General features: G+C 41.8%; 1 protein-coding gene across 1 annotated transcript in view; it reads left to right on the top strand.

Moving 5' to 3' along the window:
- Nucleotides 1-26,597, top strand: part of LOC122839119 (E3 ubiquitin-protein ligase rnf213-alpha-like) — a 98,252-nt gene that overhangs the window by 42,090 nt on the left and 29,565 nt on the right. Inside the window, exons 15-25 of the mRNA XM_044130454.1 lie at nucleotides 60-219; nucleotides 339-473; nucleotides 1,115-1,213; nucleotides 1,293-1,412; nucleotides 3,904-4,093; nucleotides 14,742-14,909; nucleotides 19,661-19,813; nucleotides 20,726-21,345; nucleotides 21,956-22,112; nucleotides 22,187-22,404; nucleotides 26,441-26,578. Coding sequence (XP_043986389.1) covers nucleotides 60-219; nucleotides 339-473; nucleotides 1,115-1,213; nucleotides 1,293-1,412; nucleotides 3,904-4,093; nucleotides 14,742-14,909; nucleotides 19,661-19,813; nucleotides 20,726-21,345; nucleotides 21,956-22,112; nucleotides 22,187-22,404; nucleotides 26,441-26,578 — 2,158 coding nt within the window. The remainder of the gene's footprint in view (nucleotides 1-59; nucleotides 220-338; nucleotides 474-1,114; nucleotides 1,214-1,292; nucleotides 1,413-3,903; nucleotides 4,094-14,741; nucleotides 14,910-19,660; nucleotides 19,814-20,725; nucleotides 21,346-21,955; nucleotides 22,113-22,186; nucleotides 22,405-26,440; nucleotides 26,579-26,597) is intronic.

Below are 26,597 nucleotides of genomic sequence, written 5' to 3'. Positions count from 1 at the left end.
CCTCTGCAATTTTTGCAATATGGCAAAATATTTTAGAAAATATTTTCTTTTTTCCCTAGTTTTGATGACAAATATGGCGAGTGTTGTTTAAAAACTGCTGTGAGACTACTTGGTTCTGTCTGCTGCAACATAAAAGAACCAGGCCGCTGCGATGTTCCTCTTCAGTTTCTTGAGCTCGTCTGCTTGATCTCTAAGATATATGGTCACACTGATTCTGAGGCAAGAATTGCCACTTAATCTGTCACACCTTATTCACATCTGTGTTTTAACATTTTGTCATATTTCCACTCTTATGTCAATGTTTAGCTCAACTAATAACATTTTAATAATTATCGCAGGTACAAAGGAGAACCCAGGAAGAATCATTCGGAGAGACATTGCAAATTATAACTGAATGGCGAAGAAAAACCTTTAACAGCAAACTGCTTAAACCAGGGGACAACTTGGAGCTTTCTTTTCCCAACGAAATGAATGTAAGAATTACCGGCAGCAATATGATGCATTACCTTTTCTATCACAACTGACTCACAGCAATTAACTGGCCCACACTATTTCCCAGGGTTTTTTTTTTTTTTTTTTAGATCTGACCTCTCCTCTGATTTGTTTCTATTCTAATTTACTCTTATATCTAGAACACATGGAAATTACATTTCTGTAAAACTGATTTTGATTCAATCTTAAGATGCAAAATGGCCCATAAATAAAAAAATAAAATGTGCCACTGTTCACATGATAGCGGCAACAATGATTATTGTGCTCCTTGTGCTTTACATAAATTCATCAGATTAATTCCTAAAATTCATCTGATTTCACTTAACTTAAAAGAAAGCATTGTATATTGTCCACATTGTATATTGTATATTTACAAACTGGAAAAGTATGTTTTCATTTTTGTGGCATTTAAAGGGAAAATTTTAAATATATATTGTATCTGATCAGAGATTAAAATAAAATTAGCAGATTTTGGTCAACAGGCCATTGATTGGTGCATCTCTAATTGCATTTTATTTGTTGCTCTTTGGAAAATGAAAAAAAAAGGTTAAACTTTTTATTTTTGACAATGTTTTAGTTTAGATGCTCCTTATCTGTTGCTATAAAAAATTCCCATTCATAGGTTTGGACAAAGCTTCTTTCAGTGTCATTCAGTCATGAGGAACAAACATCTATCTGGAGAAACACATTCTTAAAAGACTTTGAAGGAAAGCTAAAAATGGTAGGGATTCTTTATTGGTATTGTATTTTTATGTTTTCAATGTATTTTCTTTACACTAAGATTTGGGTTTACCTCCTAGGAGAAACGTGTTAATCAAATTGGATTCTACTCTAAATTTGTAGAAGAACTGAGCGACACAAATCCACTGCTGTTAATTATTGAAAAATGTGCCTTGGATGCTGTAGCACATATTTGCCAGGTAAGACATCACGCATGTAATAAACATTTTCACAAGACACAATAAAACTCTTCTTTTTAGTTTCTGCATTTGGTGTGAACTTTTTTTTTATTGTTGATACCAAACTTTAGATGAGGATTGCAGAGGATGTACATACCTTGACTGTGACAATGTAGAGCTCTCAAAAGTATATTAGGCTGTTTTTAAAAGAATTATATAACATTTATGCTTGGCAAATTTAAGTTGTAAAATCTAGTGGACCAGATTCATTTGATTATGTGCAGTTTAATCCATTCGTTCTATTTTCTTTTGGGGGTTAGTTACACTTTATGTGTGAAGTGAATTTACCAGTCAGAAAAAACTGGTAAAACTAATAAACTTTATATAGTAAGAACGAAAAAAAAAAAAAAAGTGACAGGTATTTCTTGTACAGTGACTCAGTTTACAAAAGTACCTACTTCCCACAGCGTTTTGTATATATGTGTATCTAGGCCTGTCATGATAACAAATTTTGCTGAGCGATTAATTGTTTCAAAAATGACTGCGATAAATGATATTATTTGAAGACCATTTTAAACTGATGTATTGACATAATCATTCATGCGATGTCCTGCCAAAAATAGATACACTTTTTAGTTTTTTCAAAATGACACAACGCTGGAACTGGTATACAAAATAAACAAAACAACCGAAAACAAAACTAAAATTGATTCTCAGTCTCCATTACAAAGAATGCACTTGAATCAAAACTAAACATAAAATCAGTGGAAATAAATACTGCATTCAACCAAAAGAGTGCAGATTATGCAGTCTGTATACTGTCTTGCCCTTCAGTAATCATTAGATTTAGATAAAGATGGGGTTATCCAACTGCCTGATGCAATAGTTCACTCCTACCTTAAGCTCAGTTTATACTACACAACCAACTAAGATTGTCACTTACGATAATTGTAACTGATCATCCTATAGTGTGTTACAGTCAGTAGTACATCATGGCCGCTAAATCAGGCATTCGCATGTTATATCAACATGTCATATTGTCTTGGCCAGTTTATCACTGCAGCCTGTGGGGTTTTGCCCCACTGGGAGTGAGAACGCAGCCTGTTGAATGTGACAAGTAGCCATTCAGAAATCACGGATTCCCCTAAGAGCTTTCTGAGGGGAAATTACAGAGGGGAATCCCAAACAGCTGACAGTGCAACCCAAAGTCCATTGGTCATTGGAGATGATGTGTGGAAACAACATTAATGTTTATTCAACATTTTGTGCAAAGAATATTCACAGAAATAACAAGGAGAGGAGTTGGAGGGAAATTGCTACCACAATATACCCGGTAACTTTACAGTTATTCTTTGTTAACGTAACATAAATAGGTTATGATTTTCATTCAGTCAGGACATTACGCTGACATTAGAGCTATATGTATTGCAGGTAGATTCTAGTAAAACATTGATTAATGCCTGGTTTTAAAATTAGTTAACTGGACTCACAACCATTATTTTGTGCCCATATTGTTCTCAATGTAATTTTAAACACTAAAACGGTAAATACTAATTAACCGATGAAGCTTAAACACACAAATGGTAAAGACAAAAAACAGAATAACTCACCTCCACATCATAGTGCAGCAAATAAAGCCCCATCCTCCACTCTTTTATCCAACGCCTTTTCTTTTTGTTACATCTTTTATTGCTTAAAATAAGCTGACAAACTATCGCTATTGCTTCTACGTCATCAGCCTTGTTTGTTTACACTAATTTCATGTGTGATATAGTGGGTTTTATTGGATGTTCTGTCTGAAATGTGAATGTCAGTGAGAGAAATCGGTTCGTGTGTGGTGTGTTGCTCTTGCCATGTGGCTGGACACACTGCACGGAACCCAGTCGAACCTACGGCTTTTTGTCTGCTAGTTTGTGGTCTCTCAGGTTTTGAAAATGGGCGACGATCGACTGACAATTCTAAAATCGTGTAATGTGAACTGGGCAATAAGGACATGAGGAAGGGAAGGGTCAATGGAGAGCTCTGGACTTGAGCCTATTTTCATTCAGTGTCATCAATAAAAAGAGAAAAAGGCTGGAAGAAACGATAATGCCGGTAAATTAAAATTAGGTCAATAACTTATTTATCATGCAATTAATTGATATATTGTTTATTGTGACAGACCTATGTATATCAGTTGTTATCCACCACATAAACTAAAACACTTAATAGCACTTCAAACATATAAAAAAGGTAATGGAAAATGATGACAGAGTGAGTTGCAGGTTGTGGTAAGTGGGATAAATGGTCTCCCACACCCTTTGAGCCCGCAACTACCGCAGCATGTCTGTTGAAAAATAATCAAGCACTCATTGTGTGTTCTTGACATCTCTCCAGACTGGTTTCTATATTCAGTGTTTAAAGAATACAATTGATCTACCCATCATGGAAATCACTGGAAATTTAAGAGCTGTTTCTAAAATCATTGTGACCATATTGTTACACTTTATTAATGTCTTTTTTTTTTCTTCAGGATAAATCTAATGTATCTATGAGTCAGCTGTTGAAAACCCACAATATATCAAAGTTTGGAAAACTGATGTCTGTTGTGGTGCTCACGTCATGGCCAGCAGATTCTAATGGTGATCATGCTGAAGATGAAGACTTGACAATCCAGTACCTTTTGGACTGGGACATGGCAAAAACTGTCTTCCAAATGGCAGGTAATTGGAGCATATATATATATATATAAATTGTTAATGGTGTTCCAATTGATTAGCCACCTATCGCTAATCAGTTGGAAAGAAGAAAGTCTGTAATTGTGTTTGCTGATCTAAGCCTTTTGTTGCCAATCACAAAATCTGATCACCTGCAGCTCATATTTCACAATCCACAGTGGAATCCTTCATACTATGCAAGGGCATAGCAATAAATAAGCAGTGTTATCTGGAACTTGTCTGTGAGTAATGTGAAGTTAGCGTCTTTTGACAAAAAATGCCTTGGGAATGAAGCATGTCAAAGGGCATAAATTCAACAAATTTAATGACATTTAATAAACAAGCATTTGATGGAGTGTGTTGAGTTTTTGAGGCTCACCACATATAACGGGCTCTTTGTGCCTATGGCGCTGAAGTCACATCTGCATGCGCAAATGCGGCTAATTTTTTCCGCTTTGAGTCACCATGACCGCAAGGAAAGACAAAATCATATTTCAAAAGCAATTTAAGCAATACCATGAACACTGTTGTGTTCCAAGGTGCACAGCGTCTTCCAAATATGAAGCCTAGGCGCAAATTCAAAATGGAAGACTCTTTAACCCCATCCAATTGGTGCATCCCGCTCATCATCGCTGACCAATCAACGCTGAACCAAGCCACATCACGACCAATCATCGACCGAGACCCAGTTGATAAGGACCTCCAACCATGACGTCTTCCGCTTTCCAGCCGCGCTCATCTGTTCTGCCGCACGCCTCAGCTCTCAGTCAGCTATCTCACCAGATCCTTCTTTGCGATTGCTCGCCCTTCCACCTCTAATGTCCGTCATAAACGCGGCTTAGCCGCGTGTTCGGCCACTTCTTTCCCTCAGACGAAGAAGAATTTCTGCCCCGGCCTCATTCATCTCAAGCAGCTTCTCCCGCCGCTCTCTCGCTGACTGGGATCCACCGTCCCCTGCTCCTGCGCTACCCACTCCACGGTCTGTTTTTGGCAAGCGGACACATAATCCCACTGTCTTCATCCGGACTGTCCTTCGCCTCAGGCCCTGGCCGGCCCGCCAAGGCCGGCCCGCCCTAAAGAGTGAAATTACTTTTTCTATATAATCACACTTGTTTTATGAACTGCTGGTATAAGTTTTGTATCAGTAGAATTATATTTGTGGAATATATATAAGGCCTACATATATTGGCAAGCTAATAATTTGCTATGCCAAAAAATGCATCCCTCTGCTAACTTGAAGAAATGAAGAGTTACCTGTATTTTCCGCACAATAAGGCGCACAGTATTATAAGGCGCATAGAAGAGACACTACAGTAGAGGCTGGTTTATGCATTCATTAAATGGAGCTGTGCTAAAGGGAATGTCAACAAAATAGTCTGATAGGTCAGTCAAACTTTATTAATAGATTACAAACCAGCATTCTGACAACTCCGTTCACTCCCAAAATAAATAAACAGCTGTTTTATTATTTTCCCCGAGGTAAAGTTAGTGACATGGTAACATGTAGTGCAACATTTATATCACATAGTGGAGGGGAACACGTAAAAACAGTCTGACACTGTTACGGTAAATCAAACGTTAGTGCAATCACAATATAGTAACGCTGTAAATAGTGCAACAGTTATATCACATAGTGGAGGGGAACTTTTCCTCAATTCAATAGACACGTAAAAAACAGTCTGATACTGTTATGGTAAGTCAAACATTAGTGCAGTCACAATATGGTGTCCATATTCACAATATGACCAACCTTGTTCAGCTGTAAACACACAAAATATACATGTAAAGCTCACTTTATTAATTTATTCCTCATCCACGAATCCCTCGAATTCTTCTTCTTCAGTGTCCGAATTAAACAGTTGGGCGAATATGGCGTCCAACATGCCGTCTCGTCAAAGTCGTCATCAATCAAGTCGGTGTCCAGCAGCAGCAACAACAATAATTCTTGCCTTCCTCAAAGCTCGAACCACAGCTGAGAATGACATATCAGCCCAGGCATTTACGATCCACTGGCAGATAGTGGCGCATGTCGTCTGGCACTGTCTCCCCATCTTGGTGAACTTCTGTCAACCACTGTTTCCACGCAGTTAGCAGTCTAGCTAACTGCTAACTTCCCACGCATTAAGCACCTAGCTAGACTGCTAACGGCTGGATAGACACCAATATCCAGCCGCTAGACACCAATATCTAGCGGCTGAAGTTCTTCTTCTACGGGGTAAAATGAAGTCGGAGCGTAAGAGAAAAATTCAATCATTTTTCACACCCGTTTAATACACCCGTTACTCAAACGGGTGTATTACCCACATGCAGGCCAGTCAGTTTTCCTGAGACTGCACCACCTGCTTATTGCTCCCAGGCTTCTTCACCACAGTCCCTGGACACCCCGCTCGGATATGGTCAGGTGCAAAACAGCTAAAGCACAGATGGTTGGATCTGCAGTGGTACTGAGTAGTGTGTCCACCATCGCTGCACACAGCACAAGATACGGCAGGCTTTACTTTTGTCGGTTGGTCCCTCTGGCTGTGTACCTTGAACCTACTTTGAAACTTGTGCTGTTGTGGCTGCTCCTCCAGAACACGTTCGAACAGAGCAATGACCCGGTCCAGGCGGTCCGGCGAGTTCTCAGCTGACTTCCCAATAGGTGGTGCAACAACTGGAGCTGGAGGTAGTACTTCAGTACTGAGTGTCGCACTTTGCACCAAGGAGGTGACTTCCTGGTGCTGGGAAGACAGGAAACTTGGCATTTTGTGTGTGGTTAATCGCTTGCGATTTCTGCAGTGCTCAACAAGCTTCTCATGAATGTCAGCCACCGTCCAGTCCTTCAGCTGCCTACATTTGAATATGAGCGAGAGTTCAGGATCAGGGCAGTTCTGGATAAACATGGCAGCTAGATCACAGGCCAGAGAGTCAAAAGCCTTATTTTGTCTCTTTAAAGAGTCCTCTCTCACATCCAAAGCTCTGTTGAGTCTCAGCCAATAGTCAAAGGGATGTTCGTTGGGGTGGGGCACAGTAGCATAAATGTCCGCTAAGGGCAAGCTAGAGAACATTGTGTCACTGAAAATGACCCAATTTCAACTACTTAATTATAAAACCCTAGAGGAAATTATAAGTCAATTAAGCTCCAGTTCCTGCTGTCTGGATGTCCTACCCACACATTTCTTTAAGAAAGTCCTGCCTGTTGTTGCTACTGATCTGATCCAAATAGTAAACTCATCGCTCTCATCAGGTGTTTTCCCCAAGGCTTTGAAAACGGCAGTAATCAAACCACTGATAAAAAAGAACAATCTAGACAAATCACTACTGCAGAATTACAGGCCGATCTCCAACCTCCCATTCATCAGCAAAGTTATTGAAAAAGTTGTGTGTAAACAGTTAAATAGCTTCCTAACGATAACCAACTGCTTTGACTCCTTCCAGTCTGGTTTCCAGTCTCACCACAGCACAGAAACTGGCCTAGGAAAAAGTGTTCAATGACATCCATATAAATACGGACTGTGGGAGAACCACAGTGCTGGTTCTGTTGGACCTCAGTGCAGCTTTTGACACTGTTGACCATGACATATTACTGAATCGACTGGAGAGTTGGGTCGGACTCTCCGGTCCAGTGCTTAACTGGTTTGAATCTTACATAAAGAACAGGGATTTCTTTGTTTCAATTGGAAACTTCTCATCAAAGAGGTCAAAGGTCACATGTGGGGTACCCCAAGGTTCAATCCTAGGACCCCTCTTATTCAATATCTATATGCTCCCACTAGCTCAGGTTATAACAGGAAATAATATTAGCTACCATAACTATGCAGATGACACACAGCTCTACATTACGATGTCACCAGGTGACCTTTGACCCCATCCAATCACTGAACAGATGCTTAGAACAGATAAATGTGTGGATGTGCCAAAACTTCCTCCAGCTGAACAAAAACAAAACTGAAGTTATTATTTTTGGATCTAAAGAGGAACGATCTAGAGTCAGTGCACAACTTCAGTTATTACAACTAAAAACCAGCGATCAGGCCCGAAATCTGGGAGTAGCAATGGACTCTGACCTGAACATTCAGAGCCACATAAAGACAGTTACAAAGTCGGCCTTCTATCACCTGAAGAACATTTCCGGGATTAAAGGACTAATGTCTCAGCCAGATCTAGAGAAACTCATCCATGCGTTTATCTTCAGTCGTATTGATTATTGTAACGGCGTCTTCACAGGTCTGTCCAACAAATCAATCAAACAGCTGCAGCTGATCCAGAATGCTGCTGCTCGTGTTCTCACTAAAACCAGGAAGATAGAGCACATAACACGAGTTTTAATGTCCCTCCATTGGCTACCTGTCGCTCAAAGAATAGACTTTAAAATACTGTTGTTAGTTTATAAATCACTGAATGGTTTAACACCACAATACATTAAGGATCTGCTGCTGTTGTATCAACCTTCCAGACCTCTCAGGTCTTCTGGTTCTGGTTTGCTCTGCATCCCCAGAACCAGAACCAAACGAGGAGAAGCGGCATTTAGCATCTATGCACCACAAATCTGGAACAAACTTCCAGAAAACTGTAAAACAGCTGAAACCCTGACTTCCTTTAAATCTCAACTAAAAACCCACTTGTTTAGAGTTTTATTTGACACGTAATCTATTGCAAATTTATTGACGGAAGCTGACTTGATGTTCTGTTTTTATTGTTGATTCTATGTTGCATTGTGTTTTTGTGTTTGATTTGATGTAAAGCACTTTGAAATGCCTGCTGCTGAAATGTGCTATACAAATAAAGTTTGATTGATTGATTGATTGATTGATTGATTGATTGATTGATTGATTGATTGATTGAAGTGCTGCTTCAGTATCTCAAAAATCGGTTCAGGTCCTGTAGTCAGATTTAAAACTGGCTTACTGCGTATGCCAACTTTAACTACTTCATGTGCCCTCCCCACCAGCTTAGACATGACCTCATCAGCCTGTTCAACCACAGGGATGCTTTTCTTTCTCATATACAACAACATCATAACCTCCCACTCTTGGACTGAACATGAGTCATAATCCTCTTTAAAACTCACAGGTTCTTACACATCAGGGCGAACAATGACATTTAACATGGCAGACTCGTTAGCTGTAGCTCCAACCACCCCTGGACCCATTGTATTACTCAAACGGGTCTCAATGCAAGATGCAATACTTTCTCCGATAGAAACTCGTGAAGCTATGTCATTCAAAAGTCTGCCATCAACGTCACACTGTGGAGCATCAACAGTGTTGTTAACTCTTTCACCCAAATAAACAAAATTTGGTTTTGGTGTGGATGCTTCTGGGGTATTCAAAAACAAACCCCTACCTCTAGCAACTGCAGGCATAGGAGTAAACATTCTAAACACCCTTCCTCTACCAAAAGAGTTGTTGTTTGTCATAACTCTGCACTTAACTATGAAAAGAAAAAAATAAGTCTTTTTTTTTGAGCACTTAGAAATTAAACACAGTGGCAAAAGTGCACCTTCAACAAATAAAACCCGAGTGAAAAGGCTGTTAAAACATTCAAACTAATTTTGTCTCAAAGTGCCCCTCCTTCACAGAGAGAGCAAAGAAAGGAAAAAAATCCTGTAATAATCACAGCCCAGCTATACATTAGCTCTGCGCAACAAAACAAAAAAGTGAAAATAATAATAAAAACAAAAACTCCACACTTTCAAGACTGACTACCGAAGCGGCGAAGAGTCCAAACAGAGCACCGTGTCTGATAACCGGGACCGATGCGCCGCCCATGATCCGCTGAGGCGCCGGGAAGTAGACGCATCCGCCCGCGCTGGCGTAGTTGAAGACGGGTCACAGGTACCATTGTAACATCAATAATTGTGATCGGGTACTTCAATCGGGTCTGCGTTTTGTTAATAATAAGCAGGAGACAGGATGAGATGAAATGCTGTTATCTGTGTGGAACAGGATAAGAACTGATCAGGGATCAGGTTAGTCAAGAGGACAGCAACTCGCGCCCATTTCTCATGAACTGGCGACGAGATGTCTGTGTCCACTACATTTAACGTTACCAACCACCAGAAGGGGGTGCTGTTTCACCCATTACAATTGACCCAAACTTTGAAGTAATGACAAGTGGAATTCTCTACAACATTAACTATGTTACACTTACCGTAGTTGTGCGACCTCTTGTGGCGCACTGTTGGCTTTTGAGAAAATTGAAGGTTTTTAGGTGCGCCTTATAGTGCGGAAAATACGGTAAGAGGGACTTCACCTTTTCTACGTAATGACACTTGTTTTCTGAGCTACTGCTATACGTTTCATATCAACAGGACAATAGACAGGGGATACAAATATTGGCAGGCTCAGTAATTAAAATGCATCCCCTCTACATTAGTAGACTAGATAGTGTTAAGGAAAAATGACTGTTTTTGAGTGCTTAAGATAGTTAATCTCATGCCATGTGCATTTAGGTAGAATGAACATTCTTATTTGGACAAATGCTAAACAGATGTAAGCCAGGAGACAGCCAGGAGGCAAGAGATAAATATTCTCCTGGAGGAGTTTAACCAAAACACTATTCTCCTGAAAGGCTTTAAATTAAGTAGGCCATAAACCACATCTTCCCCTGCTCAGAGGTCGGAGGTCGGGGGTTTCTCAGGGAGGAGAGCTGCATCTGGAGTTGATCACAGCCTGGAATTTTGGGTTTTTTAATACATTCTTAAATATTAATAGCGTGTGTTCGATTAAAGTATATTACCCAAGTTAGAAGTATTAATCTAGTAAATGATGAATGTATTTGAAGTGTATTATCAGTGACAATTTCAGAATCAAAGGAAAATTGTTTGAAATAGAACAGGAATTCTACCTCATTTCGTTTTGTGACAAGACAAAGATTTAAGTTTTTGGAGATGCTGAAAACAGAAAAGCAGAAACTAAGTTTGGTGAAAATAACTTATAAGTTTAACAAGTAGTAAACGACTTTTGATTTCTGCTGTATACTTAGGGGAAGGTTTAAGTTTTCTGAATGTTCCAAGTAGCTTCTGGTTGGTCAACCAGCGGTACGCCTAGTTGAATACATTAAAAGTAAGACACACCTCCAATGATAAAAGTTCAACCGCAGAGTAATAATGATTCAGATAGCTGCTCTATTCTGCTTTTCCTGCATCAGCTCTCTCCAAAGACGCGTCTTTGTCCTTCTTTTTGTCTTTTCTTTCTCTATCTGTTGTCTGACTCAGGTGAAGAATGTATATCTCTGTAACTCTGCAGTTTCCTTGTTAATTCATACGGTGTTTTCCTATTGGATTAAACTCTGTAGCTCTGTGAAGTCAGCACGCCTCGCTGTTTCCTTGCCGACGTGAAGCCATCCGCTCGGGGACCCGGGAAGGAAGAGAGAGAGAGCCAAACTTTTCCATATTAAGCTAACTTAAAATATCTCTTTCTTAATAATTGTTAACCATGATATAAAATGTTCCACATAACGGGCCTCTGTTTTGTAATACTTTAAGCTATTATGGTGTTAAAAGAAAAATTGGGAAATTTCAAACCATATGCGGAGAGCATTTTTTTCAGACACTGACTGAAAAACATTCGACTCATTTGTCTCAATAAAGGTGTAAAAATCGTACTTATTGCAAATAATCTGCGATATAAAACCCACAGTTTTAAGGCTTACATGGTTAAGAAACGTGATAATGTTACGAATATCTTTAAAAGTTTCGTCTTCGGTCATATTTCAGTCCGTTTCCTCATTAATATCCGAGAGTTTAGAGCGATGCGCGCTCCCGCGACGGGATGCAATTCTCGGCAGGCATGCGTTCCTCGGCATAACACCTGTTCCTCGCTCTGGTTCAGCTACGGCAGCAGCTTCACTCACTCCCGCATACCCGCTGTCAGCCCAGTCATCAGCTCCTCCCGTCGGATTTTCCACGCCACGCCGGGCTCGGGCCTTCAGGGTAAGACATAGCCTCACATATCCCATTCATGTTTGGCAATGTTAGGAAACGTAGGACCTTTTCCCAGTCCAGCCCCTTCCCGAACTTGCAGGTCCTATTCACATACGCCACCCAGGCTGCGCTTTAAATGCTTCAGAGCTTTTAACTGAATGAATGCATAAATAAATTAGTAAATAGTAGCATCCCTCCCAGCAGTGACCCAAGTGGATCGCCGACCTCTTTTCTTCAGCGTCTCGCACTCAGTAGTAGCCTCTGTCATTCTCTGTTATCAAGCCCCATATTCCTCTTTGAACTTTAGTATGCCCGCACCAGATTTCCTGCTCCTTTTCTCGGTCCGTCTCAAGTCAGCGGCCGCGTCTGGTCACGTTCATTCGCACTGCGGGATTATTCATTCATAAAAACAGTAGTTGTATGCACACCCAGCTACTAGAGCCGTTCATGGGTTGTCATGGTTACCGCATTCATTTCTCTGATTCAACATGTGTTTTCTGAGTCCCCGCATTGTCCCTCTCCTCTTGATTGATCCCAGGTGCATCTTGTTCCCTCATTACCCCCGTGCATTTAACGTCACCTGTGTCTCAGTGTCCCTGTTGGGCCCTTGTCCTCTGTTCATAGCTGTCGCTCGTCATGCATTCTTGGTCCATTCGTTCTCCCTGGTGCTACCGTGTTGAGCCCTGGTTTCCGCTCAGCAGTGCTGCCTGGCATTTAGGATCGTTTTGGATTATCATACTGTTATTTTTCTCCAAACATCATCATTTTCACTAGTGATGGTGAGATGAAGCCTCATGAGGCATTGTACCACTTGAGCCAATTGGTTCGAGAAAGGGTTCATTTCTTGAGGCTTCATGTGCACACGAAACCACCTACTGGCCAGGTGTACAATCACAGCCCGCTGTATCTTAACACATGTGATGCATTGAATTTTTGTCTATTATGGGTCTTGGGAATGACTTCACAAAAGGTGTACATATGTGTACAATAAAATATTATTTGAACAATAAAATATTGTTTGAATGTATTCTCTGTGTGTAATTATTCCCAAAATAGTAGTGTCATGTGATATGGCATGTTGTGTAATAATGTTTTTCTGTGACTCTAGAAAAATGGCATGAGCTTAATCAGGCAGAGGACAGTGAAAGTGCTTGTGGAAGTAGGGAGGGGGTAGTGAATAGGCTAATGCTTGTGTAACTTGGATGATTTCATTCATTTTTATTAAGAAACAACAATTTCTCCACAGTTTTAGGTTTCAAAGGATTTCTCTTTTTTGACACTACTTCTCCAGCCTTTGAAAAGACACGCTCACATGGCACAGATAATGCCGGGGTGCATAAATAAATAAGTGCAAGTTTGTACAGATTGGGGTACAGTGACCGATGATTATAGTATAGTATATAGTATAGTAATGAAATACCTTGGCTGGGTGAAGCTCCAGTTTCCTCCCTATTCTCATGCAAGGCACGGTAGTGTCTTAGCATGGATGAGGTGTTATTATTGTACCCCAACTCCTTGGTGCACAATAAACACCTCACCTTTACAAAAAATAAGAAACAGTGAAAAATACAGTTCCTCATAAGCAAACCTAATGCATCTGCAAATGTTCAGTTCACCTTACCTCTCGCTGGCTCCATCCTACTCCTATCTTGTCCTCGCGCTCCCAAACCTCCTATCTATCTATCTCTCTCTCTCCTAAACTCTCCAAACACCAAACTAACTGTCTCAAACTAAATAACCACTATCCAAACTATCAAAACTCTATCCACTCTCTCAACTGACCGCAACTCGCCTACAACAACCCACATTTTGAATGGAGCCTGTGGGGTTTATAAAGCTGTCAAACCGCGCGACAAAATCTGAGCCATTTCCCGAAGCAGTCACGTGGTACAGCCGGGCAGCGAGGCCTCGGACGTCATCGTTTTCGGCTCCTCCCCTAAATGAAGCAAGCCTCGACACGCGCTTTACGGAAACGCCCCCTCCATTACTCGACACACGCCTCGAAGCCTCGGCTCATCACGTAACATCACTAATTTTCACTGCTACTTGGTTCCTTTGCGCTGCCTCACCACCCGCCACTACAGTTCATGACGCCGTTCGCAAGTAATCTCAAGTAATCGGTAACCTAAATTACTTTTTCAAGGAGTAATCAGTAATCCGATTAAAGTTACTTTTTTAAAGTAACTATGCTGTCACTCGTCCTACCGCACAACAGATAATCTGTGAACAATATCTACTTCCTCTGCCTGCCATGTGTTCTGCAGAAATAAACCGCTGCAGAAACAAACTAGCTGTTGATTAACTTGTGAGGTCATTTTGACCTCACAAGACCTCACAAGGTTTTTACTCAGTGCGCAGTCTGGCGAGGTCACACTGACCCCAAGTGGGCTTCTACAAGTTTGTTGTTTGTTCTATCCAGACAAATGAAAAAATATTTAATAAAAATCCAATTTTAAAGAAATCAATGCATAAATAATTTCCAGTTTTGATGTCAGCTTTTGCTGCTAATACTGGTTTCACAAGTCATTTATTTTCACATTTTATGGAGAAATTGGAAACTAAATGTAAAATATGAGCATAGATAGGTTTGGGTGATGTTGCATTAATGTTAACTCAGGCAATAGAATCACAACTGTTCAGAAGAAATGAATCCTCTCCTTTTAAGAATAAACTGCTATACTTTTTTTTTTTTTTGCTTTTCTACTTTTTGTTGAACTTTAACATCAGTTGTTGTGTATTGTTTTTAAGGTGGAGGAAACACCTTAAAACTGTCAGAAGAAGCACAAATTAAGATGAGTTTGGGAGCCTCTGTGTTTAAATCTGTCTCCAAAAAGTTCTTCAGTGGGCAGATCAAAATGAAAACATTGCACCAAATTCTCCAGAGAGAACAAAACTTTCTTGATTTGCTGAAAATAGGTGAGTATGTTCTCTGTTTCTCTTCACTTTGTTCTTACAACTATTCTGTTGTCTTAAATGGTTTCTTCTCTGAAATCTAATACTCAAAAGTGTTCCCTTTGTGTTTAGTTACTGTATGTTTCAGTGTGCAATATTCACTCACGTAATACCATCTGGGAGATAATGGACCTTACGAGAGGGGCTGCTTTTCATTGGCTGATGCCCATTCTACGTGTCCATTTGCGTGGCTGTCTCAAAAATACACGCTTCCCATTAGCCAAGTACACCATAATGGCAGTAATGATTCAACCTTTACCCTTAAAGCCTGTCTGCTACACAGTCTTAGCTAAACAGATCAATATGCAATGTGTACTGTATCTGACATACACTAAAGATTTTATTTTAGCAGAAAAGGCTTTAGACTAAACTGTTACTCATGTTAGCCACTCTAGCACCAAGTACAGCTAGTCAATCAACATCGCTGTGTTCAGGGAAGCGCTGATTAATAATCGAGAAATAAATATCAAGCCTGGAAACTTGATATTGTAACTGACTGAATCTTATGTATTTAACGTAATCTTTGCTCATCTTGAGGGGCACAGGCGGTTGCCACGGTAACAGGTGTCCTTAAACCTCAAAGAGAGAGAGAGTAAGAAGGTATGAGTGGTTTTGAGTTGATCACCTGTTTGGGTTATTTTACCTTTGTTTACCTTTGCTGTGGCTCATTACATCCACTAGAGTTTCTAAACTTTGGACTAATTATCTCGTTCGTTTGTGGGCATACCTCATTCACAACAAACATCAAATAGAACAAATATATTTCATAAAATTTTAACAAACAAATGGCTTCTACCACAATAATTATGTGAAATTAAATTATTATATCCCAACTTCAGAAGATTTACCTTTACCTTTAAAAGCTCTTTGGTTCCTCTTATCAGTCTGTAACTTCTCATATTTCAGTCATCAAACCAAATTTCAGATCTACCATAACTGACTGACACCTGCTGGCCTCAGGGTTGCAACCAGTTTGTGACTGAGAAGCCAGTAACCTCCTCCCAGATGATGACATGAACTTGTTAGTTCCTCTGTCCATTGTAGTAGCTCATATATTGTGAAAATCCGGTAGAAATGATGCACTAATTGAGTACAATTGCTGGTACTTGTGACAGTGCAATGACAATAAAGTTGAATTCTATTCTATTCATGTTTACATAAAAACAATGCGCCGCAAAGCTTTGTTTGTGAGACTTGCGGTCACGTGGGTCAGTTGTGGGCAGAGCTTGGTAAGGTCCATTAGGTGGTCTCCTGACAAATCTAACTAGGCTGTCATGGTAGATTTAGTACCATGACAGAAAATATGTGCCACATAAAAATGTAACATTTATTTCCTCAAAAATATTGTTTTGTCATTAAATGTCCCCCCCACCCCTTTAAAACACTTATGTGCCCGTGGGCTTGTCCACATTCATCTTCAGTATTCTATCAGAGTATGACTACATGACAAGAGTATTAGTTTTGATTGATGGTGTTAGGATAATTTTTTTATCATTGTTACAGCTGTTGTAGTGTTACTAGGGTCATCTATATGTTAATTGAAATAGGTGTGTGGGACAGAGTTGACCTTACTTTAACACAAGTGTGATCTTTGATGATGGTCTTTTGAGAGTTTCCCTTAGTCGTAAAACTACGTCTGCTATGTGTTAGATCCTGGGGGCTCCTAATCTTATTAGCACCAGCCCCTTTTGTTCTTGTTTTGTGTTAATAAAAGACAAGTTCTACTGCAGAGCTTCAGAACACATGGTGAACTGTTCTGAGGAGCAATTCTCTGTGTCTTCTCCTTCTGCAGAAGCTTGGTTGAAAACTCATAACGTTGTCTGTGGTTCTTTCTTTGTATTTAGGTAAACAAAAATACCCAACAGATGGAACTTGACTTAATGTCGTGTTTTGGTTGTTGATTCTATGTTCCATTATGTTTCTGTGTTTGATATGATATAAAGCACTTTGAAATGCCTTGCTGCTGAAATGTACTAAACAAATAAAATTTGATTTGATTTGATTTTGATTTGATCCATGCAAGGGGACTTGACAGCCATTCAGAATGGCAGTAATTAAAAATTAAAGCTGCAAGCAGCCTCGTGCGGTCCTCGCAGCAAGCGCTGCTCCGGCGCACTTGCCACGGCGGAGTGACAGCCACCGCGGAAGCTCTCGCACCATTTCCAGAGCCGGCGCCCACTCGCCACAGCAGAAGCTTTCACAAATCTTCCCCGCCCGATCGCCCGCCAGACGACACACATGAATGCGTTCGGGAGTGGTCCTCGATGACTCAAAAAATCTGGTGCAGATCGGTCCATGTACAGTGGAGAAATAGCTGACGGAAAAACCTAGGGGGCGCAGTGGAGTCAAATTACATTTCAAAACTTTTGAGCTCTTTAGAGGTGACCACAGGTCTTATATTTCGAATTTGGTGCCAATCGGATCATCCATGTGTCATTTAAAGACAATCGTATGAATATGGCGAGGGTTTGATATTCCCCATCTGGCCACGCCCACACTGTTCAGTCAGCATTGACAGAGTTCATTATATTATCATTTATGTCACCATACACTGCATTAAACCTATATAAATAACAGAAAAAGTTAGACATACAGCGGGAAAAAAGGTGACTTCCTGTCGGAAGTGGGCGGGGCTTAGATGACGTCACACTATGACAACACAACATCATTCTCTGGACACAGTTTCATGTTGAATGGGTCAAAGGTGTAAGATAGCGACCGTTCCCAGTAAAACATGATACTTCCTGTTCTCAGGGGGCGTGGCCTAAGTGATGTCATCATTTCACCATTGGGTGTTGTAGGAGACCCGAAGAAGATCAATCACTGAATGTTTGGTTGATCTGAGAGTTTTTGAATGGGAGTTATAAGAGTTTTGTGTTTTGTGGCAAATAGTCAAAGTTTGACACATAGCCACGCCCACATACTTTGAAGTACGAGAATTCCTTCGATAACTTTTGAACTTTGATGTCTCAAGTGTGTGCTGAGTGATTTTGAAGTCTGTATCTGAAAAACTGTAATCAATCAATCAATCAAACTTTATTTGTATAGCACATTTCAGCAGCAAGGCATTTCAAAGTGCTTTACATCAAATCAAACACAAAAATACAATGCAAGGAGGAGTTTGATCAAATAAGAAGGCTGTAAACGTCAAAAATGGTGTCAATTTTGGAACTTCAATCCAAAATGGCCGACTTCCTGTTGCGTTTAGGGCATGGCTCCAAGAGACTTTTTTGTACGTGCCGACAAGACACATATGTGTATTAAGTTTCATAATTCTATGTTAAAGCATAGCTTGGGGCTGATCATTTAAAATATTCTAGGGGTGCTGTTGAGAAATTAGGCCACTCCCACCAAATTTTAATATGAGTTTCTTTCAGGGGGTGGATAAGGGTCCATCCTAGTGAATTTGGAACAGCTCGGCCCAAAACTGTGGAATTCAGAGCCAAACGTATGACAAACGTTAGAGGTCACTTCAGCACACCGCCACGCCCACTTGCTCCATCGAAGCCGGTCGGGGCTGGAATCCAAAATACACCAACATGTCGTCTGTCTCTGGAAAAAGTTTCAAGTCGATTAGTTCAAAGGTGTAAGATAGTGACCGTTCCCAGTAAAACATGACACTTCCTGTTCTCAGGGAGCGTGGGCTTAGTGATGTCATCATTTGACCATTGGCTATTGTAGGACAACCGAAGATGATTAATCACTGAAAGTTTGGTTCATCTGAGAGTTTTAGTGTAGGAGTTATAAGAGTTTTGTGTTTCACGGCGAATAGTCAAAGTTTGACACATAGCTACGCCCACATACTTTGAAGTACGAGAATTCCTTTGATAACTTTTGACCTTTGATGCTTCAAGTGTGTGCTGAGCGATTTTGAAGTCTGTATCTGAAAAACTGTAGGAGTTCGATCAAATACGAAGGCTGTAAACATCAAAAATGGGGTAAATTTTTGAATTTCAATCCAAAATAGCCGACTTCCTGTCGTGTTTAAACCATGGTTCCAAGAGACTTTTTTATACGTCCGGACAAGGTACACGTGTGGCAAGTTTCGCATGGCTTGGTGCTGATCATTTAAAATTTTCTAGGGGGTGCCATAAAGAAATTAGGCCACGCCCACCAAATTTTATTATGGATTCCTGTCTTGGGGTGGATAAAGATCCATCCTAGTGAGTTTGGAGAAGCTTGGCCCAAAACTATGGAATTCAGAGCCAAACGTATGACAGCGGCGTTAGAGGTCACTTCGCCATGCCGCCACGCCCACCTGCTCCATCGAAGCTGGTTGGGGCTGGACTACACAACACACCAACATGTTTATGTTTCTGTATACAGTTTCTTGTTGATTAGGTCAAAGGGGTAAGTAAAATAAGTTTAAAAAAAGCCTTAAATTTTTTCCAATACAACATGAGGTTATTGAGATTTTTTTTCATTTGATCAATTAATAAAATTCTCAAAGTTTTTATAGAAAAAGCATATGTACAAATAAACCCCCAGCAAAAATAAATTACAATATCTTATTTAAGATATGTGTTCTTAAAAGTTTTATGTATATAGACATGCCTTTAATAGCACAAATCAACATACTACATGTAGTCTTTAAAAAAATTCATTGAGTGTTTAAATGTTTTGTTTAGGACATCTGTTACTGTTCAATAGGATTCTACAAAGGGGTGCTATTTTTTTGCCGTTATTTATTATTTGCATTTTATTTGTTTTTCTAGGTTACCTCTGTGATGATGGTCGCTGTAAAGATGAAGCATACATGAGAAGATTTTTGAGACTAAGGAAAGAGGAAGCAGATGCAGTATCCAGTGAAAAAGAGATGATCAGAGATCTCCTACAATTCTGTCAGGAGGCCTCTAAATATGTCAAAGGTGGGTAACATTCACAAAGGATCCTGCAGATAATTTGCATGATGTTTTTGTCCTGAGTAAGTGAAACTAAGTACAACACAAATTGCACCCTTTCAACACCACCTAAAACTGTTAACACATGCTTGTCAAGGTCAATGATTTTACAGTCTAAGGAGCTCCCACTATCTTAGACATATACAACCAAATGCAGCCTTATTTCTTGATTTATTTTACACTTTGTCAAGCTCTACATCATTTAGGGGCTATTGTACCTTCTTTCCCCTCCCTAAAGTAATAGTGGTTATATGCATAAACTTGCTCTCTGTTGTTACATTTGGAACAACACATAAGTATTCCGACAACCTATCTCCTGTTCTGAAGGTCTCCTAAATGGTCCTTACAAATCATCTAACTAGACAAACTCAACTCATTCTTTCATCTTAAGATCCCAGCTAGTAAGAAAAATAATTTTTATATCCTTTTCAGGCGTGCTTTCTTATTCTCATTGCAGGCATCAACAGTTTTACATTACTGCCGATGTGTGTGTGCAATGTGTTGGGAATCACAATTTGAATCAATGTCTGATGTGTGAATATTTGTAAGACAAAAAGATAAAAAAATCATGACTCTTCAGTAAGAGACCTTAAACAACTTGTAAAAGGAAAAAGATCACTAAATTGAGGTCCAGGGTTGATTCATGAATCATGTTCTGCAAGAAAAGGAAAAAGCAGAATCATTCTCAGAGTAGTTGTGAAAGAAAAAAATTGTTTTATTATGAGATTTATTGAAATGTCAAAACTGTCAAATAATCCTTGCATAGCATATAACTAGTCATTTACATAAAAAGTATCCACCTACACTAGGATTTGGAATCCTCATTTAACATGCATTTGACTTTAATTCTAATCTATACATTTCTGTTTTTAATTCCAGTTGACTTCCAGGGGCTGGACAAAAATCTTCAGCAGAACTTTGAGTCAATGAATTTGAATGAATTTATGTCAGTTTGCTCACTTGATAACTTCAGCTCACAGGCTACAAGGAAGGTCACTTACTTTAACCTCTCTGATACCGTCCATGAAATGGCTTCAATACTACATGACATTAAAGACAGCTTGATCTTCAAAATGTGCTGGACCAACCAAGTGAAAGAACTGTCAAGAGAACACTCTGATGAAGACGACACTGAACACAGTGAAGAAGAGGAAACCATCTATACTCTTGATCTTGTTCACAGCAAAATTTTTCAGAGTTGCTACTCCCAGTATAAAAACCTTTATGACAACATCAAGAGTGGCGAACTGCTACTGGAAGAAGTTGACAACATCTTTGAGGACTACAAAGGAAAGTATGAAGACCTGCACAAAGATTTAGACATAATGTGCAAGATTGACCAAACTGATAACAGAAAATGGATCAATGGAAGTGTTGAACAGATAAGGCAATACCATGAACACCATTTGGTAATGGACTCTACTGAAATAATCATGAACATCAAGAATGCCTTATGTCCAGAAGGAGATTTCGACATCCTGGAGAAATTACTGCAAATGGTAGGTTTCTGCATGTCTGCATTTTGAACTTCTGGGAGGTTTTGTTCATGAAAGCTTTTAACAAAATATCAGTCCCATATAATGTTTTACTTGAACTGTGGAGTATATTTTAAAACTGTTAACCTCACACTTTTTATATACAGTGGAGAAAAACCAAAGTTCTTTATTGGAAATAAAAATAGGAGGAAATAAAAAAAATAAGATAAAAAGAAAATGCAATTATGTTAATAATAATCTAGTATAGAATAAATATAAGCATGAAATGTACAGAGTTTTGGTTACCTCATTCTCACATGCAAATATGTTGTATTTTGTGCAACAAGACTCAAAACTGCAAAACTATCAATGTCCTAAACCAGAATGAATTATCTTTTGGTCATTGGTGTACAATGTTAGTGTGCTGCATGACTACAATTAAGACTTTCAATTAAGCAGCAGGTTAAAACACATTTATGAATAGTTGTTGCTTAAGCAGATTTGTGTTGCGCAAACAACTAAGGTTTTTCAAAAACATTTAGAAATTTTAAAATGTTCTGAAAACTGTTCCCATTACTTTTAAATCCCAATACATGATTTCATCTTGTGAATTTATATAAATTATATTTTTCAGAAGGACAATTCCAAGACAAAGAATTTGAACTACATTGATTCAAACTTTGTCTGTGCAAAAGATATTCTGAAAGACATAACAGATCAACGCAAGAAGTGTCTTCAAGTGCTCAGTGAAAGGGAAAATTTTATTAAGTGGGTCAAAGAGGAACTTGAAGGTACAGTAGATTAAAGATTTTGTTGCAAAAAAATGTTACATCTCCTAGTTGCTAAAATAAACTTCTTTTTGCAGATATCAATGAGCTGAAAGTTTTTGTTGACCTGGCATCCATTTCTGCTGGAGAGAATGATCTAGATGTGGATCGAGTGGCCTGTTTTCATGATGCTGTTCTTGGTTATTCACCACTGCTGTATGGGTTGAAACAGGACTCCAGTTTTCAAAATCTCTTGGATTCTCTGCCAACCCTATGGAAAGCTCTTGAGAATGACAAAAACTTACCAAAAAAACTGGTAATCTTTGATGTTTCTTATTTTTTGAAACTACTGTAACAGAACAACAGTTGTAAATTAAGTGAAATTTTGTAAATTTCTTGACACATTCTTAATTAAATTTATAAACTGTGACTAAATGAGCCATAATTTCTTGTTTGGAATTAGCCATGAGAAGAAAAACAGTTTTTAAAACAAACAATGGGTTGTAAAAAATGGTTAGTGGCACCCCTGCAAACTGATTTGGACAATATAAGTATGCATGAATATTTTCACTCTTCCATCCATCCATCCATCCATCCATCCATCTTCTTCCGCTTATCCGGGGTCGGGTCGCGGGGGTAGCAGCTTCAGAAGGGAGGCCCAGACTTCCCTCTCCCCAGCCACTTCCACCAGCTCCTCCGGAGGAATCCCAAGGCGTTCCCAGGCCAGCCGAGAGACGTAGTCCCTCCAGCGTGTCCTGGGTCTTCCCCGGGGTCTCCTCCCGGTGGGACGTGTCCGGAACACCTCACCAGGGAGGCGTCCAGGAGGCATCCTGACCAGATGCCCGAGCTACCTCAACTGGCCCCTCTCGACGTGAAGGAGCAGCGGCTCTACTCTGAGTCCCTCCCGGATGACTGAGCTTCTCACCCTATCTCTAAGGGAGAGCCCAGCCACCCATTTCGAGAAAACCCATTTCGGCCGCTTGTATCCGCGATCTCGTTCTTTCGGTCATGACCCAAAGCTCACGACCGTAGATGAGGGTGGGAATGTAGATCGACCGGTAAATCGAGAGCTTCGCTTTTTGGCTCAGCTCTCTCTTCACCACGACGGACCGGTACAGCACCCGCTTGACGGCAGACGCTGCACCAATCCGCCTGTCGATCTCCCGCTCCCTTCTTCCCCCATTCGTGAACAAGATCCCGAGATACTTGAACTCCTCCACTTGGGGCAGGACACCCCCCTGACCCGGAGAAGGCACTCTACCCTTTTCCGGCTCAAGACCATGGCCTCGGAGTTGGAGGCACTGATCGCCATCCCAGCCGCTTCACACTCAGCTGCGAACCGCTCCAGCGAGAGCTGCAGATCACGTCCCAATGAAGCCAAAGGGACCACATCATCCGCAAAAAGCAGAGATGCAATCCTAAGGCCACCAAAACGGATCCCTTCAACACCCTGGCTGTGCCTAGAAATTCTGTCCATAAAAGTAATGAACAGAATCAGTGACAAAGGGCAGCCCTGGCGGAGTCCAACTCTCACCGGAAACGAGCCCGACTTACTGCTGGCAATGTGGACCAGACTCCGACACCGGTCATATAGGGACTTGACAGCCCGTATCAAAGAGCCCGGTACCCCATACTCCCGGAGAACCCCCCACAAGGCTCCCAGAGGGACACGGTCGAACGCCTTCTCCAAGTCCACAAAACACGTGTAGACTGGTTGGGCGAACTCCCATGCACCCTCCAGGACCCTGCTGAGGGTGTAGAGCTGGTCCAGTGTTCCACGACCAGGACGAAAACCACACTGCTCTTCCTGAATCCGAGGTTCGACAATCCGACGGACCCTCCTCTCCAGAACCCCCGAATAGACCTTGCCAGGGAGGCTTAAGAGTGTGACCCCCTTATAATTGGAGCACACCCTCCGGTTCCCCTTTTTGATCAGGGGGACCACCACCCCAGGTCTGCCAATCCAAGGGAACTGCCCCCGATGTCCATGCGATATTGCAGAGTCGCGTTAGCCAACACAACCCTACAACATCCAGAGCCTTGAGGAACTCCGGGCGGATCTCATCCACCCCCGGGGCCCTGCCACCGAGGAACTTTTTAACCACCTCGGCGACCTCGACCCCAGAGATTGGAGAGCCCAACCCAGAGTCCCCAGGCTCAGCTTCCAAAATAGAAGGCATGTCGGTGGGATTGAGGAGGTCTTCGAAGTATTCTGCCCACCGGCCCACAACATCCCGAGTTGAGGTCAGCAGCACACCATCCCCACTGTAGACAGTGTTGGTGCTGCACTGCTTCCCCCTCCTGAGACGCCGGATGGTGGACCAGAATCGCCTCGAAGCCGTACGGAAGTCTTTCCCCATGGCCTCTCCAAACTCCTCCCACACCCGAGTTTTTGCCTCAGCAACCACCCGAGCCGCATGCCGCTTCGCCCGCCGGTACCCATCAGCTGCTTCCGGAGTCCCACAGGCCAAAAAGGCCCGATAGGACTCCTTCTTCAGCCTGACGGCTTCCCTCACCGAAGGTGTCCACCAACGGGTTCGAGGGTTGCCGCCGCGACAGGCACCGACAACCTTGCGGCCACAGCTCAGATGAGCCGCCTCGACAATGGAGGCACGGAACATGGTCCACTCAGACTCCATGTCCCCCACTTCCCCCGGGACATGTTCGAAGTTCTGCCGGAGGTGGGAGTTAAAGCTCCGTCTCACAGGGGATTCCGCCAGACGTTCCCAGCAGACCCTCACAGCACGTTTGGGCCTGCCAGGTCTGACCGGCATCCTCCCCCACCAGCGGAGCCAACTCACCACCAGGTAGTGGTCAGTGGACAGCTCCGCACCTCTCTTCACCCGAGTGTCCAAGACATACGGCCGCAGGTCCGATGAAACGATGACAAAGTCGATCATCGAACTGCGGCCTAGGGTGTCCTGGTGCCAAGTGCACATATGGACACCCTTATGCTTGAACATGGTGTTCGTTATGGACAATCCATGACGAGCACAGAAGTCCAACAACAGAACACCACTCGAGTTCAGATCAGGGGGGCCGTTCCTCCCAACCACGCCCCTCCAGGCCTCACTGTCATTGCCCACGTGAGCGTTGAAGTCCCCCAGCAGAACAAGGGAGTCCCCAGGTGGAGCACTCTCCAGTACCCCCTCTAGGGACTCCAAAAAGGGTGGGTAACCTGAACTGTCATTCGGCCCGTAAGCACAAACGACAGTCAGGACCCGTCCCCCCACCCGTAGGTGGAGGGAGGCTACCCTCTCGTTCACCGGGTAAAACCCCAACGTACAGGCACCGAGATGGGGAGCAACAAGTATGCCCACTCCTGCCCGACGCCTCTCACCTTGGGCAACTCCAGAGTGGAAGTATGTCCAGCCCCTCTCAAGGAGACTGGTTCCAGAACCAGAGCCATGCGTCGAGGTGAGACCGACTATTTCTAGCCGGAACCTCTCAGCCTCACACACTAGCTCCGGCTCCTTCCCCACCAGAGAGGTGACATTCCACGTCCCAAGAGCTAGCTTCCGCAACCGAGGATCGGACCGCCAGGGTCCCCTCCCTTGGCTACCACCCATAACACAATGCACCCGACCCCGTTGGCCCCTCTCACAGGTGGTGGGCCCATGGGAGGGGGGACCCATGCTTGCTCTTCGGTCTGTGCCCGGCCGGGCTCCATGGGTAAAAGCCCGGCCACCAGACGCTTGCCGTCGTGCCCCCCTTCCAGGCCTGGCTCCAGAGTGGGGCCCCGGTGACCCGCGTCCGGGCGAGGGAACACGTAGTCCAGAGTTTGCAATCATCATAGGGGTCTTCGGGCTGCACTTTGTCTGACCCCTCACCTGGGACCTGTCTGCCTTGGGTGACCCTACCAGGGGCATGGAGCCCCGGACAGCATAGCTCCCAGGATCATTGGAGCACTCAAACCCCTCCACCACGATAAGGTGGCAGCCCAAGGAGACTCTTGTTTTCTTAATTAGTTAAAACATTCTAATGTATCCATATCAGTTTGTAAGGATATGAGGAAAAATTTTGGAAGTCAGATCCAACTTTGATGATGTATTAACTGTCGTCAGACCGTGAGTGTATCCCAACAAAATATAAACAAAATGGTTTGAAAACGTCTTCATTTAGAAACCGTTCTTGCAGTAAAGTCCAAAATTATTTGAACCCCTGGTATATTTGCATTTCAAGTTATTCTATTCTACCAATGAGTCATTTTCTGACTTGGAATGATTCAAAGAGATAATTAAAGAAGATGTAAGATGTTTTATTTATTTTAATATATTTGTAACTTAATACCTATAAATGTCTGTAAACGTCATGAGATTTGGTTAACTCCCTGAATGGTTTTCTTATTTCAGGCAGATACAGCTCGTCATCTGGATTGGTTAAAAACCGTCAGAGAAACACATGGATCTGTTGAATTTTCTTCTTTGTCCTTGGCTACATCCATTAATGAGAGAGGAATGTATACTATCAGGGCCCAAAATCAGAAACGGGTAAATCATTATCATTCTT

This window comes from Gambusia affinis, linkage group LG10, assembly GCF_019740435.1.
Source record: "Gambusia affinis linkage group LG10, SWU_Gaff_1.0, whole genome shotgun sequence".
Lineage (NCBI taxonomy): Eukaryota > Metazoa > Chordata > Actinopteri > Cyprinodontiformes > Poeciliidae > Gambusia > Gambusia affinis.
The sequence above is the reverse complement of the archived record's forward strand: the minus strand, read 5'-3'. Positions and strand labels throughout refer to the sequence as shown.